Source organism: Phanerochaete carnosa (genome assembly GCF_000300595.1).
Source record: "Phanerochaete carnosa HHB-10118-sp unplaced genomic scaffold PHACAscaffold_6, whole genome shotgun sequence".
NCBI classification, from domain to species: Eukaryota; Fungi; Basidiomycota; class Agaricomycetes; order Polyporales; family Phanerochaetaceae; genus Phanerochaete; species Phanerochaete carnosa.
In genome coordinates, this window is record NW_006767633.1 from 871877 (window position 1) to 888310 (window position 16434).

Genomic DNA, 16434 nt, shown 5'->3' on the forward strand with positions numbered 1-16434 from the left:
TACCTTTGCCCGCTTGCTTGACATTGAGCTCCTTTAATGTTATCCTCTTCTGCCGCTTGGTCTCCTCATCGTCATGCTTTGCCATTAACTGGATGCCATTTGCAGTTGACTCCATTCTGTGCTTCGAGCGGGCCAAATCCGGGACTCTGAGACGGTGTTACTAGCACAATAGTGGCTTGAGCGCCGTGTTCCTTGTAAACAGGGTTTGCAGGGTATGAGCAACGAAATACGCAGAAAGAGGTGCAGATATGTTGAAGAATAAATATTCTGAAGGTCTCGGCACCGTGTGGTAGACGAGGTGGTTCGACCCAAGTGCCCTCGGTCGCGGGTGAAGACAGCTGATAGGCGCTAATCCATGGCCTCTCGGCGCTTGAATGTTAATGTTTCGAGCGCGCGCGGCGTGGCGCATCTGATGCGCCATCACACGCAATGCGTCATCGTAAAACGATGCGTCATCGCCTGCATGGGGAAGGTGCTGTAGAAAGGATACGAATGGAATTCTAACTGGGGCTACAAGACTCGTCTACTACAGTGTGAAGCCGTGTTGAAGACTCACAGAGCGTGGATACACGCAGGCGCAGGCATGCATCAGCGGTTACTGACATGCATAAAGAATATTTACAGAGGATGGAGAAAAGCACGGATACATAGGACGTTTCAGTGTTTGGCCCCCCTTCAGGCGAGAGCATTCGAGCGAGTTGTCACATAACCTGGTTCACGAATACAAATGGAGCTTCGTTACCCTTCTTGTAGTTGGTTTCGATGAAAGTGAGGCCTGTCTCCCTGTCGAGCCGGCGAGCGTGAATAGCGGTTATGGATGGCTTCCCATTGCTCCCGAGGCAGTCAGCAACAGGCAAGGCTTCGTCAACGGGCTGCTTGGGATGCCGAGCTCCGAAGGCGAGAGTGTCATGCGCACCCTGGTTCTTTGCCGCATCGGAGCATGCACGAGAGCGAGACCGCCGCATTCCCGAGTCTTTCATGCTAGCGCGGCCCTTCTGAGAAGAAAGACCGTATCCAGCGAGGCGACGATCATTGTTTGCCGTAACCTCTCGCTCGTCTTTTCCATCAGGAAGCTTATCCCCTGCGCGTGAACTGCCCTTAGCATCTGATCACTGCCAGTTTGTGGACACGTTTACCGCTTAGGGTTGCTGCCGTCGGCGAAGGGGCTGAGCTCTGTGGCGCGCTCATCTTCGCCGAATGAACAGTCTCCACACGGTCCGTAGTGCCTGAGTCGTGTCTCGGCAAGCCCCGCGCCGTTGGCGGGCTCGAGAGAAAAGCCCGCTCCTGTTGGGCGAAGACGGTGCAGCTCGCTGCGCTGCCCATGCGCACCGTCTGCGGCGACTTCGGGGGAAACATGGCCATGAGGTCATGACCTGTAATTGCCGGGACCGGGCTCGGGGGCGGCAAAGCCAAAGGGTTTACTAGATCCGGAACGGCTACCCGGTGAGCTAAACTCAAAATAAATGGTAGAAAAGAGTCACTCGCCAGTGCCGCCACAATGGCCAGTATGACGTCCATCCTGCTGAAGGCGATTCAACGCGATAGCAGTGTCCGTCCGAAGAGGAGGAAGTTTAACGTTGAGGTGGCTCATAGAGCAAAGGGGGGGTTGAACGGAGGGTTGGTCTGCTTGTAGGCTGTCGCGAAAAGTGGGCTATATGACCACACGACCGCTTTTAAGTTTCTCACGTCCCTCCACAAACATTACCTTTATAAGAATCGCCCCTGTTCTCCGACTTCGACACATCACTCGACATTACTGCCGGAAGGAGCCTAGTGTTAAATGACATGCCAACGGAGTACACGTATGGATGACTCAATACCGTCATGAACCGCAGACCAGGAAATGCAGGGCCAAACTTTCCAAGCTTGTATGAGTTACGTTAACGCATGTGAAGCAGATGACCTACGTGGCGGAGCACATCGGTTGGACATGGCGGTTCAGGTTCACGCCTTCGACGATGAGCGCTTCGACAATTTGGCGGTTTGGTAGCGCTCCGTGTCTGTCACAGCAGCTCGGCAATCTTTTATTGCCTACCACCCTCCCCGAGGGCCTCGTCGAAGGATAAGGATATCTCGAGGGTATCTACCATCAAGGCCTCAACACGTGCAGGCAGCATGGACTCGTCCGATTATCCACGTATGTCGTTCCGCAGGCGTCCCTTTTAAGACTTGCAACCTGCACTCACACCGCACCCGCTAAACGTGTGGGCTGGTACCCTCCTTTCGACGAGCTACATATTCTTCGTATAGAGGTCCTTTTACGATGTCTAGGACAGCTGAGCTGTCGGAGCGTTCTCCTGGCAGTAGTTACACTGATCTCGAGTAAGTTCAAGTCCTATTATTTCTGCAGCGTGAAGCTTAGATGACTTCCGCAGGAATAGCGCCCTCCTGGACCCACTTTTTGAACTAAAGGAGGTAACCTCGACGCCTACGCCGCTAAGTGGCATGCTGCAGGACCCAGGTATCTTGCGCTCTCTGATCGCGCCGAAGAAATCTCGCAGGGCCTCCGCCAGCTCCCAACGAAGCGGGTCTCGTGAGCGCGAGCGCAGCAAGGATGTGCGCAGGCCCAAGAAGGACAGCGACGCGGCGAGCGTGCTGACCCTTGTCCTTGCCGAGGAGGAGCGCCAGGTGCACCACATGAAGGCCGTCCTCCGCGCGACGGGCGACCGTCTCGAGGGCGAGATGCGCCGTGCGGAAAGCGCAGAGGAGCGTGCGCGTGCGGCAGAGGGCCGTGCCCGCGACGCTCTCAGTCGTGCTACTACCGCGGAGGCTGCGAGGCATCACGCCGAACTCGAGGCCACACGTGCCCGCGAAGAGATTACACGTTATCGAATGCTCGCGGAGGCTGCTGAGCGTGAAGCTCGTCGTGCAGAAACAGACGTTCAGCGGCTCGAGCGGCTCAAGAGCGAAGCTGAGTATTCCGCTGCGGACGCCAGAGACATAGCGCGCAAATCCCAGCAAGCGCTGCGCGAGTGGCAGGCGAGGGAAGAGGGCCGTCTCGAGGGGATGCGGCTCGAGATCCGCAGACGCTACGATGACGGCAGAGATGATGGGTTTGACGATGGGCGAGCGGAGGGGTATGAGGCTGGCTATACCGAGGGTCTGGAAGAGGGCAAGGACGAGGGTTTACACGCCGGTAGGACAGAGGGTGTTGCCTCCGGCCGACTGATCGGCTTCGAGGAAGGCAAGCAAGTAGGCTTTGATGACGGCTTCAAAGAAGGCTATGAACGCGGTAGGCGTGAGGAGCGTGTGCATGCCATGGAGGCATTTGACAAGTTCCTGGACGCTGAGAAGGACAGGGACAGCTATGTGTCATCGGTAAGTTTCCTTTCTGTGACACCGCCGGTAGCGTTAATATTGCCTCAGGATGAACCTGATCGCATTCACCAATGGGTCGAGGCCACAAGGCACATTCCTCCCCCAGAGTTACGCGAGTCCATGTCCCCCACCCCACGATACATTCGGCCTCCGTCCCCGGCGACCGAAGTCAGAGAGCCAGCACCTCTTCCTGTGGCACCGTGGTTGCATCGAATGCCAAGAGCGACGCCTGTTATGCAGCCCGGGCAGCCAGCAGATGGCACTCTTCAATGAGCATGCGTTCTTTATCCCCTTGGAATAGATGACGGCAGCGCTGTCAAGATACTTTCTGCTGGGATCAGTGGGGTTCACTGTATAATATTATGTACCATTATATATTCGTCAGGAGATGATCTACGGAGCTTTTAGACCTATATCTAGCCGCCATCCGAGAGCACATGCTGTAGCTGCAACGGAAAGTATGACCATAATGATGTACCGGGGATGCATGTGGTACTTCCCTGCGGATGTTTTCCCGAGAGCTTTCCCGGCAAAAGCCAGTAACCTCCGATGACGTCGCACAAGGTTGTCTGCGTGCATCATTCCCACCAACTTCCTGCCGCTGAAGCCTTCGTGTTCAGTGCGCCGGACTGTCCTTGTGACCACGGCTCTGAGCCCTGGCCCGCACATCACTAAAGTTCCAGCTATGGTCACCTGCAGGATCTAGATATATTTCGACATGAGCAGGTGGGTTTACGTACCGTAATGTGTAATACTGACGCTTAGCTACTAGGGAGAAGAAGCCAATGTGGCCATTCCGTCACACGAGCACTCCACTAGTGCAAGCTCCGAGGACAGCTCTACCTCCACCACTTGCAAGAAAACTCCATGCGGAAGGTAGTGCCCCGCTCGTACCCTGTCTAGACCGCTTTTACCGTGCATGCTTCTCGGGAGGGCTCTCGGATACTTCATTGACTACCATCCGTACGTGCACTCTCAGCTCCCAATTAGTGTGATCAGCTGCTATGAACGGCATTTCGCTGGGAAGAGAAATTGATTATACATGACACAGGCCAGCTGGTCCAATTGCTTCGAGACACTGACATATAGAGAATGCAAACCAGGACGACTGTGCGCCACAATTTCACCTCGATAGGAAATGCCGCATCTCCACTTCTCGTCAGATGACACGTAGCGATGTAGAGAAGGTGTCGCATTCAATATTAAGATTATACTAGAAGTGCACATATAAGCGGGGGTCTAGTCGGCCTCGTCCTGTACCGGAGTAGGGAACTCGGGCTGCTGGCGTGGTCTTCTGGCAGCAGAGAGCACGATGCGACACATGAATTCCCAGCCATAAAAATCGACTCGGTCCCTATTGAAGCAGCTTGGTCAGGAGCGGATACCACCAGTACGGGAGATGAGACGCACGCATGCGGAATTGGGAGAAGCCAATGGACCCAACGAGTTAGCATTAGCCAGCGTCGGAGGAGGGAAAACATCATCCTGGCATGGCGTATCGATGGCCTGCGAGATGGTTCGACCACCGTCAAGGCCTCTGCAAAGACCCGCATCGACGGCGGTACACGATTGGCCCTTGAGAGATTGTTCGCAGTGTCCTGGAAACTAGGATTAGTGGGGAAGCACGATGCTTGACGTAGAGCCTTGCATACTCGACAGACAGCTTTAATGGCGGATCCTACACAGTAGACATCGTAAGAATACGGCTCTGCCGCGTCGCGTCCCTCCGGAGGCGTGAAGTGGCCTTGGATCTCGATGGCCTCGTCCCTGAGCGATGCAGGCGCCGCAGACATGACACGAGATATACCGAAATCGATCAGGTAGATTCGCCCAGCTTCTACTGACGGCGTATATTGCTCGGCGGGAACAGCCTGCACAATATTATTCGGGTGGACATCCTAAACGGCCAAAAAATGAGAAGGATATCACATTGACAAGGAACGATGCGTACGCAATGCGCGATGCCCAAAGAATGCATGAATTCAATCCCCTACAACAATTATTAAGCGAAGCATTTGTCTCAACCACAGCGAAGGAGGCCACCTCTATGAGATCATGAGTAAACTGGATGATCCTCTCAAAGAAGAACCAAATGCCGTAGCCGGTTGTGCGGTTGAGTGCTGGCATCAGCGCCAGACATGTCTGTTCGCAGGGGAGCAATTCCGTCGGGATGGTACGGTTGTTTGGGGAGCGGTGCCCGAGAAGGACCTTCAGGATAGCGAGCTCGGTCGAATTAAGGTCGAGTGACTTCACCACCATGTCGGGGCCGCCAGGGACATACCACAGCTGAACACGGTTGGCCCGATCCTGATCCGCGATTAGAAGACGACAAGGCAGAAAGACAGAACGCTTGCAAGATCCAAAGGATAATGTACCAGGTCTCGAGCACGCAGGTGACAAAGCTCGTCTTCGGTCCAGTCGTGGTCTTCGGCCATTGTGTACTCGGATCGCTGTAAGCGAAGTTGGGAGAGAAGGTGACGACAAGAGCCACCGACACCGGCCCAGTTTATATAGACCGAAGAAATGAGCGGTGGCCGAGTGGCAAAAAATTGAGTGGCGGCAGACTCACAGCCGAAAGCGTGAAGCAGAACGCACGACAAAGGGATCTTACTGAAAAGAAAGGCATCAAAAAAATAGCCAAAGATAAGTCTTACCCCCGCAGGCCGCCGGAACTCAGCAGGGGCCAAGCTGCAGACCTATATAACCGACCCCCCAGGGATAGCATCCCTCAGCCTTCAACCACTTCTCTCGTTTTCCACTGTTGAATACTTCTGCTGCCATGCCTGCTCCCCAGGTCGAGCCCGCACAGCTCAAGGCTCTCTCCGCCAGCGTCCGGGCCTACACATTAGCCAAGGCCGAGAACCGCAAGTACTTCACCCTGGATGTGAGACTCAGCGACACGGAGCGGAGCAAGCCCCTGGACATACCCTGTCCGAACCACCTAGGGATCCTGTACGGAACCCAGACGAGGGGCACGCAGAACATGGTGTCGTACACCATCATCTTCCCGGGGTTCTCAAACCTGGCGGCCGGCCTAACCGTCTGGATCAAGAATTCCCAGGGCAAAACCGCCGAGGCACTGGTTGCCGCGCTGGCGAGCGGTATCGACAAGCTTGCCGCTCAACCGCAGACTGTCGTCCAGCAGGTGGTCCTGTGACTGGGTGAGTGTGTCCGATGAGAGACTATACACGACGACCGCTTACTTAAGATTAACAGGACGGTAGTGACCCTCCCATATCTCGTAGTCAAACCGATTGTCCTTGCCCTGACTTGTTTTTCCCGCCATGTAACCTAGCTGTGCTTGTCAGTCTTGTATGTATCTATTAGTGCGACAGTAGAGTTGCCATCCTTTGACGACACAAGTGAGTGGACTTTATATGCGTGACACGAAGATATTATCGTAACTATAACGTCTTGAGTTAAATGCAAAGTCAAATAGTCTTCTCCACTCAAGTGTTTGCAAGATGCGGCACTAATATATTATGCATCACACTGGGTATACAGATCCAGGGCTAATCACTTATCGAGACACGTGTGGAACCAACCGATATTGCAGACGTGTTCACTGCTTTTTAGCCTCCCTCTCGAGCTTCCTGAGGGCACGCCTGCGAATATCGCGGTGCATGTTGTGGACGACGCCCGCGATAGCAGACCTCCAGCCAAGTACATGCTAAGCAGACGGTAAGCCAACAGTTTGCGGAGAGAACAGGGTGTCCGTACGATAAACCAGTCCAAGAGCGCGTGGCTCCAGTACGGGGTACTAGTGAAAGGCCTGCCGGTGAAAAGCGCACCACAGGGCAGGCCGATCTTCGCGAGGACAGCCTTGACGTACAGCTTCGGCGGCGGGACGAGCAGGGTGGATTTGCGGATCTTTGACATGTTCGAGATGACGAAGTGCGTGTTGGCGGTCTCGACGTCGATGCCTTTGCCCTTGACCTCGGAACCGAGCGCGGAGTTGAAGGTTGCCAGGAAGGCCTTGGATGCAGCATACGGTGCGAGCATGGGAGAGACGACAGAGACGCCGGCGAAGGAGGCACTCGCGAGAATCAGGCCCCGATGGCTGGCAAGAGCGTTCAGCGGCTGCTGCGGTATGTTTGGGGCGACACGTACCGACTGATCATACCGGGAAGGACAATGCGGGTGACCTTCAGCAGCGAGTTAACATTGACAGCGATGATACTGTCAACTTCATCCACAGGGGCATCAACAAAGTCACTGGGGAACGAGTGGGACTTTCCAACATTGTTGACTACCATCCTGTGAGCGCGAGACAGCAGAGTAATGAATGCCGCAGACTCACCGAGAACACCGATGTCGAGGCCCTCAAGAGCCGTCTCAAAGCGAGACCATTGAGCGACGTCATCAACCTTCGAGAAATCCATGGCCACAGCGCAGGCTTGCATCTTCTTGCCTGACACCTCAATAGATTCTGAATAGAAGTAGTGTTGATTTAGGACGTGTTATCAGGGTATTCGCCGAGTCACGCACGGATTTCGTTTATGAGGGCATCTAAAGCAACTTTGTTACGCGCAGAAACCACGACGTTGAAACCCTTCTTCGCCAGCTGCAGGGCATATTCGCGTCCAATACCCTCAGAAGCTCCAGTGACCACAGCCCATGCTCCCTTGCCCGCGCCATACTTTTTGAGCTGCGGACAATAAACACGCTTTGTCACAGCATGCCCCAAACTTATAGTCATACTACTCACACTCTTTCCTGGAAGAATGAACGTCTGCAAGAACACTCCTGCGAACTTGAACACGAACTTTCCGAACGTGAGCGCACCCAAGGCGAGGAGAAAAGTGGTGAAAACGGGGTAGTCCGTCACTGGTATAGGTGAGGGACGTGACGTATTTCAGAGAAGATGCCCTTACCCAAGACATGCGACGCAGGAGTAGTCCTGAACGGAAGGAAATCAACGACGCCCATTCTACAGTTTTCTCTGCGACAGCGATGGCTGGCTGCGACGGTGACGACGGCGAGACGGACGTGTTGCGCGACGGCGAGAGGCACGGACGCAACCCTTAGGAGCGCGCCGGCAGATTTGTGCCGTTTCCGGATCGAATTACGCTGATTTCGGCTATTAATTATCCGAATTTGGACATCTTGGCGCAAATCTCCTATTCTTGTCCGTTTTGTACCTCATTCCGTTGCAAGTCTGGGACCACTTTTCGCGACCGCCGCTCGAGCAGACATCTGCCTGACTTTAGCCCGACTACGTCTCCTTTCAACCTCCAGGGACTGCTCACTTGTACCAAGGCCACGTGAAACTAGACGTTACGCTTCCGGTGATGGCCGAAAGCGCCACGAAGTCACTGACGTCGTCAGCCGTTTTTTTTTGGGGGACCATGACGCAGTTGTTACATCGAAATTATGCCAGTACTCGCTCTCGCGCGCAAAATTAAAGCATGATATACAAGTTGAGCATAGAATTATAATCGTGTACAATTTATACTGGTTGTTTCAAGGCCCAGAACCCAGACAGCTATAAAGTGACGAAGCGCGGTAGGAGCCTCTGTAGTACTACAGATCGCAGCACAACTCTACATATTTTGCGCTGAATTTCTAATCATCGTAGAAAACGAGCAACCTGAGCTCAATCGACTCCCGCAGCGGCGCGCCCTCGGGCTTGCTGTGGTCGTCAAAGGCGGTGTGAGGGGTGAGAATGGCAGTCTTCCCATCTTGCCTCGAGTCGAAGCTGCGTGCTGCAGTCAGCTTCGAGGGTTCACCATGGTGAAGGATTTGCACGACGTACCACTTGATCAGCACAAACTCGTCAGGCTCCATACCCTTCAAGTACTTCCACTTGTGGTTCGGGTTGTACTTGACGCTCAGAGTCTCTCCCTCGCGGTCGGGGTACTTGAGCGTGGAGGGGACTAAGTCATTCTCGACGTCAATGCTTTGATAGTCACAGAGCGCGAGGGGCCAGTCCCACGCGGCGTGGTTGATCGGTCGCCAGAGGTTGATGATCTGGAAGCGGTGCTTCAGGAGCTCGGGAGCGTCGCTCGCGGGGAGGTGGCGGTGGACACGCGCCACTGAAGATTCGTTGGTTTGGTCGACGTGTGCAAGGGGCACGGGCTGACGCTTTTGCGGGCTGTCGTCAAGCTCGCCAGGACGACGACGGCGGACGGCTGAGCAGATCATCCGCAGTCAGTACATGGAAGGTGTGCTAAGACGCGAATAGCGTACTGTGATCAAATGGGACCACTCTGCTCGCGCCTGTGAGCTTCTTCACCAGCTCAATGCTCTCGGGGTAGTACTCCCTCTCGATCTCGGCATCGTCTGTGAATGCGGTGTACTTCTGCGGGTGCCGGAAGAAGCCGAAGCCGGTGGTGTCGAGAGAGACACTGTCCTCCTTGCCACGAAGGTTCTCAATCTCGAACTGACGTATTGATTGAGTCCAATTCTTCCCCTCGTCGGTCCTGATGTCTTTCATGATATCGCTATACGGTTTCGAGCCATCAGCGGGTGGCACGAAGTAGACGAGCTCGGCAGTGGTGGTATTGGAGATGGCCATGGCGAAGTGGGCGAGGTATGTAGACGAGCAGTGGTACAAGAAGTCTGAAGTGAGTTTCTGAGATACAGCTCAGACCCTCCGTGTATATATACCGAGTTGCGTGGCTATTGCGTGCTTTGGTCCCAAGCCTCCTCCGCTGACTTAGCGCTGACTAATACTGAGGTGTTTCTAATCTCAGGGTGAGCGGCGAACCAAAAGGAGTACTGTGCGGGCATCCAACTCGGGCAATGAGGCCGACGGAAGAGATGTGGTCGATGTACAGTATGTAATGAAGCGCTTAGTAGCGGCTGACCAACCATTAATAATGAGGTTGATTGGCACTAGCTGCACAGTTTGGCTCGGATTACAGCACTGCCAAGCACGCAGATCTGAGGGCACAGAGTATTATGGTGATAGCAGATAGTATTACGCTGACCCATGTTGACTTTCCCACCGAGTGTGCACCAATCTGAGTAAGGCCAGGTATCGTCCAAGCTGCACGTTCGACGTCACGGGGCACGGCTCGTGGTACATCTGCACTACGCGTGCGTCCTCCTCACGAGTACCTCCTGGCCCGTAGAGGCCCGTCAGCGCGAGTGCCTCCTCGTACTCGTCCGCGCGAGTCACCGGCACGACATAGAACGCCCGCACGACTTGTTCCTGCACCGAGACCACACATCACTATCGCATGCCAGCCCCAGCAAGAGCCCACACGCAAACAAAACCACGCACCTTCGTGATCGCCGTCCCCGCCGCCTCCCGCACATCCCCAGGTACAGGTCGCCCGACATACAGGTCGAGCGTGCGCTTGAGGTACTGCCAGTGCGCGACCTGCTCCGAGATGCCAAGGTTTGCGGCGTTCCGCGCCTTGAGAAACGCGTCGTACGCGGGCTCCTTGCGCAGAAGCGTCTGCAGGTGCGGCGTCACGCCATCCGCCGCTGCCACGGGGGCAGGGCCCACCGTGCGCACGGCGCTAGACGTCAGCAACGACGTACTCGGCACGCCGAAACCCGCGGCCCGCTGGCCGAAGCTGGACGTCGTGCCCCCGCTCGCAAACCTGCCGAAGCCCGATGCGGGTGCGGGCGCGGTTGTGATGGTAGGTCGCTGTGGCTGACCTGCGCGCGGCGCGTCGACGTCGAGATCTGAGTCGCTATCGTCGTGGTCGTACCGCGGCCTCTTGGCTTGCGGGCGCGGCGGCGACGAGTCCGGCGTCGACTGCAACGACGAGGGTGCCCGAGGAGGGGCGGGCGAAGGAGAGAACTGAATCGACGGCGCGGCTGGCGAGAAAGCTTGATCGGTCAGCATCGGGGAGCGGACCTCGATGGGGGATCCAGACTCAGGACGAGTCTGGGGCGGCGCGCGTGGCTCGGGTTCGGCTCCGAAGACGTCTCTGGCGGAGTGTAGCATCGATGTCGAACTGTGAGGTGTGGAAGCTGGGTGAGGCGATTCGGAGGACGCATCGTCCGCCGTGCTCCCCTGCTCGATTTGTGGTGCGACACTCGTATGGGACGTCAGTAGCCGAGAGGTATCTCGCGCCCGCGCGTCGAGTGCATGGGCCGCCATCGACGGTGGTGCCGGACTCCCGCCGCTTGAAGGCGGATGCTCGATGTGACTCGCATCAGAGATGTCGCCCCAGATGCCAGTCTCGTGGGTGCCAGCAAACGGTTCTCCTGATGACCTATGTCTGCGTTTACGTCCTGCTGAAGCCCGAGGTTGGCTCTGCGCATGGAGCTGCTGGTGATAATGACCATCAACTGACACAGGTTGTGCCTGCATGCGGGTCGTCCCAGAGTTTGTAGACCATCCTTGTTCAGCCCTCTGCGCCGGCGGCCCTTGCTCAGGAGGAGGAAGATATTGATTCAGATGTGGTGCATATTGTGGAATCTGGAAATGAGATCAGAGATTAAGTGTATTTAATACAATAGTGGCTATACATAATCAACATTAATCTTCAGTACACTGTTCTCCTCGACTTTGAGGTTGGCCAGGCCAGACAGGGTCCGCCCGTCCGCTTCAACACGGAGGAAGTACTGCTTCCACCCTCCGCGCATCACATATACTTTAGCAGGCCCTACAGAAACCAGACGAACACGATGAGATCCAGAAAGAGTACGGAGAGAGACGAGTAGACGTACCGTCGACCTTGCCAGGGGAGAGCTGCAGCTGGTCCACAACGTCTCGGGCGTCAACCCACAGTGCACTATCAGCACGGAACGTGGGGACAAAGATCTCTGCGATGCCGTGGTCGCTGTACCGGTGATCGTATATCAGCACTGTCAGCATCTCAGCGTCCTGCTGGTGAGACGCCTCCGCGGGGCTGGCGTGGTTGGACCGGCGGGCATGGTGGTGGTGGTCCTGACGCGTCGCATGACCATTGGTTTGAGCTCTTTGCTGTCGGCTACCCCCCGCTTGGGCTGGTCACGGTCGATATCAGCCTGCTGAGTAGCATGCAAAAAGGTAGGGCTCTCACCTGTTCCGTTTTGTGTTGGTGCGGGGTATTGCGAGGTGACGCTGCCTGCAGGCGGCATGCTCGGCTGCGAATGCTCAGGGACGTACCCCGGGACCCTCCATGCGGGCAGCGTGGACCCCTGCGAGCTCCCAGAGTCCGACTGGACCATTGCCTGCGGCGTGTCGCCACGGCCGGCGTGCCCTTCGGTGCCACTGTGGCCGATATGATGTCTTTGTCCGAGGTCTCTTTGTTTGCCTTTGGCCAAAGAGGCAATCTTCCGACTACCTAGGTATAGAGGTTCGTCTTCAGTAGTCATGGTCATGGAACTCTGTGAAGGGTGTCGTTGTGTCGTCGAGGTGGCTATAGCCTGCGTTGATGTTCCCCCGTTTGATGCATTCTGACCATTACGGGCATGGCCACGACGACTGGCGCTAGTGGCTTCAGAGGGACCTTTCGACGAAGGGACCGCACGCTCAGGTTGAACCTGCGCATGTCCATGTCAATATCCTCGATCGCGAACACAGTGGAAGATTCCTCCTTACCTGCTCCTGGTCGCTGTAGTACATAATAGCGTCAGTCATATTCGAAAGGACGCCGACTGTCGCGGTCAGAAGAAAGAAAGTATAGAGCGTGCTTGTATGAACGAGACAAGACGGTACGCCTTGAAGACACAATGGCCGTGATGCATGTCTTTGTCGGCCCAAGCATCGATGGCCAAGCCCCTTCCCGCATATCACCATCCAAAAAGAGTGTTCCACTAACAACACAGATCACTTTATTAGGGTAAACACTCACCGGCTCTTGCGTCTCCTGCTCATGGCATGAATCGGTTAGCAGGCACTGGTACTGATCGACCACTTAGAGATGTCAAAAGCTTTTTCGGCTACAAAGGTACTATCCTGAAGATGATGAATATCGATACTTGAAGCTTGCGTAGCAGCAGCGTAGCTCGGGGGACTGTGTAAGCAAAGGCAGCGATGTAGTTGGATGCAGGCCATCTCAAACCTGTGCCAGTCCAAGTTGCGGCGTTAATGGCGCGTGGGTCGCCATCGGTGATCGTCGGTATCCAAACTTGGCAGCGCCCACGGCCACCCGAGCCCAGAGGCTGGTGAAGACAGAGTGAGGGTATCGATGGCTGTTATACATCGCTAGATACACGGGTAAACCTCGAAGTAAAGCTATACACGACGAAGAAATGATACAATGGCAAAAGTATATGCACAGAATAAGGCTTAAGATCACTACACGGAAGAGTCGGACGCGAGGGGTATGGGAATTGGTCGTGATTCGTAGGCGACAATGCTAAGGTAGTCCGTGGGATGTAGACTGCGGAAGGAGTAGTATGCATCGTTCAAGATCCGCATTCAAGGCGTGACGTTCATGAACTCTAAGGGTATCACAGAAAACTCGAATATTAGCGACCCGCAATCATCTTCGCGCGGACGGCCGTCGATTGGCTGGCCTCCGCCTTAGTCTTCGACGCTGAGTCAGACCCCGCAGCGGCTTCGTCCTCGGTGGCAGCACGCGCCCGAGGGTCGTCGGAGACCGCAGGCACTTCTCCGCTTCGAGCCAGATGGTGCCAGAAGACGACTTCCCCTTCTCGCAACCGCCCCGGCCGGGAATGGTGCGTAGCGCGAGGAGGCGTCAGCGGTATCAGTGGCGGAGGAGAAGACGAGCGGTCTGAACGCGGGGACGGCGGCTCGACGAAAGAGTTCGAGGCCGAGCTGTCGCGGCGGCGCGGCGGCGGCACCGGGGCGCTCGAACGCACATGGCGCTGGGACCGAGGCGAACCGGAGGCGTGCCGCGAGCGTCGCGGCGGAGACGTCGCCGGCGTCGGGTGATGGGGCGCCGCATCGGGAGATTGAGCGTCGACGTTGATGCCACATTCGCCAGGAACGTAGTGTCGTTCACTAGCGATTATTTCCGCCGAGTAAAACACGAAACGGTGCCCGTTCGTCGATCTGTTGTTCGGCGTGATGGAGGACGTGCAGCGGAGGCAGGGGGTGACAATCATGTACCCGACGGCCGTCCCGCACCCCTGGCACCAAAGTGTCTGGGTCAGACACTCACACGTTCTGGCGACGGCTGGGAGGTGTGCCTGGTCGTGTGAGTTGCTGGACGATGCGGCGGCGGCGGTTGTCTCTGCCGTTACAGCGTACGGCGAGCAGTTGATTGGCAGAGCATCTGTTGAGTATAGCGGTACGCTTGGGCGCAGCAGCAGTACCGCCTGCAGGAGGCTGTCAGACTTCAGCCTCCGATGACATTCGAAAGGTAGACACACCTTCATGCCCCTGTTCGTCAAAAAAGTGCCGCAGGTCTGGCAGTCGAGTATCCAAACTTTATGCAGCAATGGCGGCGGGAGCATCATGGGAGCGACCCTTTGTGGAGGATGGGGCAGCCAGCCAGAGGCAATAGACGAGTGCGGGGACCATTGGGACGGGACGACGGGATGCACGCGCCAGGCCAAGTCCTCAGTGCGCTGCATGGGTGGCGCCATGGGATATACATAGTCCTGCTGTGTATGAGGCGTCGCCCCGCGATGGTGAAAGTGCTGGAGGCTCGCATGGGCCGGGGCAGGCGGGTATGGACGGTACGAGATGTGGGCGTGGGCAGGATGGACGTTCTGCATTGCGTGCCCCGGAGGCTCTGGGAGGTCGAGAGGGGGGGACTGGACGTAAGGGGCGTACCGCAGCGGCGACAAGAGCTCTGAGTCGGACGAGAGAGTCCGGGCGGGCATGACTGGCGAGGGCGTCGAGGGGAGCGTCGAGAGAGACGGAGCCCGCCACCGCTGCGAGGGGGTGAGAGTTGAAGTGGACGGCAGAAGCAAGGGGCACGGCCGCTGTTGGACATCGGCTTTGTTCACTGACGGCTCTCGGTTTCTGATCGTCGTTCTGTCAGCCATGGACTGCATACTTGTCCTGCCTGCCTGCTTCGAACTTGCATCTCACCGCCAAATAGCCCGATCTAATCAGATATCCGCTCTCCCGTCCCCGTCTTGCTACTTTCGCCCTCTCCCTCTCACTCCACGGCGGCACCGCTCGCTTGCCTCTTCGAGCTTCAGAGCTTCATCCCCGACGCCGCCGATGTCGAGGATGGCGGTTGAGTTGCTGGGCACTCCGAACCCCGGAGATGCCGTGGCACAAACCGAGACAAAAGTCAGCTCCCCGAGACCGCCGCCGAGCGCTGCTGCCAAAGAACGGTCTGCAATGTCATATGTTGCTATACAGGCGGTCCGAGGACCCTTCGTTCTCTTCGAATAGGTGGGTGGTCCTTGTGGGATTTCGTCAACTTTGATGCGTTTCCTGATAGAGATGATGGACCCGGCGAGACTCGCTTCGTGCCTTTGTCATCGGAAGGCAAGATCGAAGATGCTGCATGTCAGGGCGGCACAGCCAACCGAGACGAGATTCGAGGACTTTGAAGGTACAGTGGTGTGGACACAGAAAAGGCCGGAAAAAAGTATATCATGCGTGAGCACTCTACATCACTTCGAAGGCGCCGCTGATGAAGTTTCTTCACAGGCTCAGCGTTCTCTACCAACCATCAGCAAAAAAATCGGTTATAGATCAGGGATGAGTTGCCAGGCAAGCGCCTAACAGGATGGCGAACGCTGGCAATGCAAGGACACGCGATACCTGACTGGTATTGCATTGCAAATCGTAACTCAGACCGGTATGTTATTATAAGTTGGATCCTATCCTGATACCACTAAACACGACATGAGTCGCTCGCCCAGATCTCGGTTATGACATGACGTCACCCGTCTCGCTTTCCGAGACGTGTTTCTCGCCGCCCATCGCATCCACGCCGTCTGCCCACTAAGATTCCTTCGACCTCCCCTAAAGTCACTCCCGGCGAGTTTCCTTTTATGAAACTGCATATATAGAAGGCGTCGATGGTCTTCCGTTCTCGCCGCTTCTTCCTCCTGGTCACCACCATACCCCGCCTCTGCTTACTCCCTCCGAACGGTATCTCCGCCGTGTCTCGCTAAGCTCAATATGTCACAAACGTATGTATATGCACTTTTTCTCTCGTGCTGCAGCGCACCTGACTACATGTATTCGTACGCGCGACAGCTGCGGCACCGACTCCTGCCTGTCCATACAGTTTGCAAGGGTTCTTCAATGTGGGGTGGCGGCTCGAGCATCCAAGGTCTGTTGAGATTATCCTG

The 16434-nt window shown here is 56.1% G+C and overlaps 9 protein-coding genes across 9 annotated transcripts in view; 2 read left to right on the forward strand and 7 right to left on the reverse strand.

Moving 5' to 3' along the window:
- Window positions 1-491: 491 nt before the first annotated feature.
- On the reverse strand, window positions 492-1596 carry PHACADRAFT_257720 (uncharacterized protein). The gene is made up of 3 exons (XM_007396744.1): window positions 1486-1596; window positions 1137-1421; window positions 492-1081 (listed from the first exon to the last, which is right to left on the reverse strand). Exons 2-3 carry the CDS (start codon window positions 1360-1362, stop codon window positions 702-704), a joined length of 606 nt encoding a protein of 201 aa, XP_007396806.1. The 5' UTR covers window positions 1363-1421; window positions 1486-1596; the 3' UTR covers window positions 492-701.
- Window positions 1597-1898: 302 nt separating this feature from the next.
- PHACADRAFT_257721 (uncharacterized protein) lies at window positions 1899-3820 on the forward strand. The gene has a single exon (XM_007396745.1). The coding sequence runs from the start codon at window positions 2446-2448 to the stop codon at window positions 3589-3591; it is 1146 nt and encodes a 381-aa protein (XP_007396807.1). The 5' UTR covers window positions 1899-2445; the 3' UTR covers window positions 3592-3820.
- A 675-nt stretch (window positions 3821-4495) lies between these two features.
- Window positions 4496-5819, reverse strand: PHACADRAFT_209928 (uncharacterized protein). The gene is made up of 6 exons (XM_007396746.1): window positions 5694-5819; window positions 5362-5625; window positions 5270-5308; window positions 4971-5216; window positions 4729-4916; window positions 4496-4672 (listed from the first exon to the last, which is right to left on the reverse strand). Exons 1-6 carry the CDS (start codon window positions 5751-5753, stop codon window positions 4558-4560), a joined length of 912 nt encoding a protein of 303 aa, XP_007396808.1. The 5' UTR covers window positions 5754-5819; the 3' UTR covers window positions 4496-4557.
- Window positions 5820-5862: 43 nt separating this feature from the next.
- PHACADRAFT_209929 (uncharacterized protein) lies at window positions 5863-6475 on the forward strand (the record flags this gene model as incomplete). The annotated part of the gene is made up of 1 exon (XM_007396747.1): window positions 5863-6475. The coding sequence occupies exon 1, from the start codon at window positions 6098-6100 to the stop codon at window positions 6473-6475; it is 378 nt and encodes a 125-aa protein (XP_007396809.1). The 5' UTR covers window positions 5863-6097.
- A 309-nt stretch (window positions 6476-6784) lies between these two features.
- Window positions 6785-8321, reverse strand: PHACADRAFT_257722 (uncharacterized protein). The gene is made up of 7 exons (XM_007396748.1): window positions 8193-8321; window positions 8027-8145; window positions 7807-7966; window positions 7619-7747; window positions 7429-7567; window positions 7039-7378; window positions 6785-6988 (listed from the first exon to the last, which is right to left on the reverse strand). Exons 1-7 carry the CDS (start codon window positions 8245-8247, stop codon window positions 6881-6883), a joined length of 1050 nt encoding a protein of 349 aa, XP_007396810.1. The 5' UTR covers window positions 8248-8321; the 3' UTR covers window positions 6785-6880.
- Window positions 8322-8611: 290 nt separating this feature from the next.
- PHACADRAFT_174610 (uncharacterized protein) lies at window positions 8612-9916 on the reverse strand. The gene is made up of 3 exons (XM_007396749.1): window positions 9508-9916; window positions 9074-9449; window positions 8612-9016 (listed from the first exon to the last, which is right to left on the reverse strand). Exons 1-3 carry the CDS (start codon window positions 9833-9835, stop codon window positions 8884-8886), a joined length of 837 nt encoding a protein of 278 aa, XP_007396811.1. The 5' UTR covers window positions 9836-9916; the 3' UTR covers window positions 8612-8883.
- A 1826-nt stretch (window positions 9917-11742) lies between these two features.
- On the reverse strand, window positions 11743-12097 carry PHACADRAFT_96367 (uncharacterized protein; the record flags this gene model as incomplete). Its single annotated transcript, XM_007396750.1, has 2 exons — window positions 11743-11885; window positions 11950-12097. The coding sequence occupies 2 exons, from the start codon at window positions 12095-12097 to the stop codon at window positions 11743-11745; spliced, it is 291 nt and encodes a 96-aa protein (XP_007396812.1).
- Window positions 12098-13382: 1285 nt separating this feature from the next.
- Window positions 13383-15732, reverse strand: PHACADRAFT_209933 (uncharacterized protein). Its single transcript, XM_007396751.1, has 2 exons — window positions 14545-15732; window positions 13383-14490 (listed from the first exon to the last, which is right to left on the reverse strand). The coding sequence occupies exons 1-2, from the start codon at window positions 15172-15174 to the stop codon at window positions 13678-13680; spliced, it is 1443 nt and encodes a 480-aa protein (XP_007396813.1). The 5' UTR covers window positions 15175-15732; the 3' UTR covers window positions 13383-13677.
- A 503-nt stretch (window positions 15733-16235) lies between these two features.
- PHACADRAFT_257726 (uncharacterized protein) overlaps window positions 16236-16434 on the reverse strand; it is a 2040-nt gene continuing 1841 nt past the window's right edge. Inside the window, exons 4-5 of the mRNA XM_007396752.1 lie at window positions 16340-16415; window positions 16236-16272 (exon numbers count right to left, since the gene is read on the reverse strand). The gene's annotated coding sequence lies outside the window, so the exon portion shown is untranslated. The remainder of the gene's footprint in view (window positions 16273-16339; window positions 16416-16434) is intronic.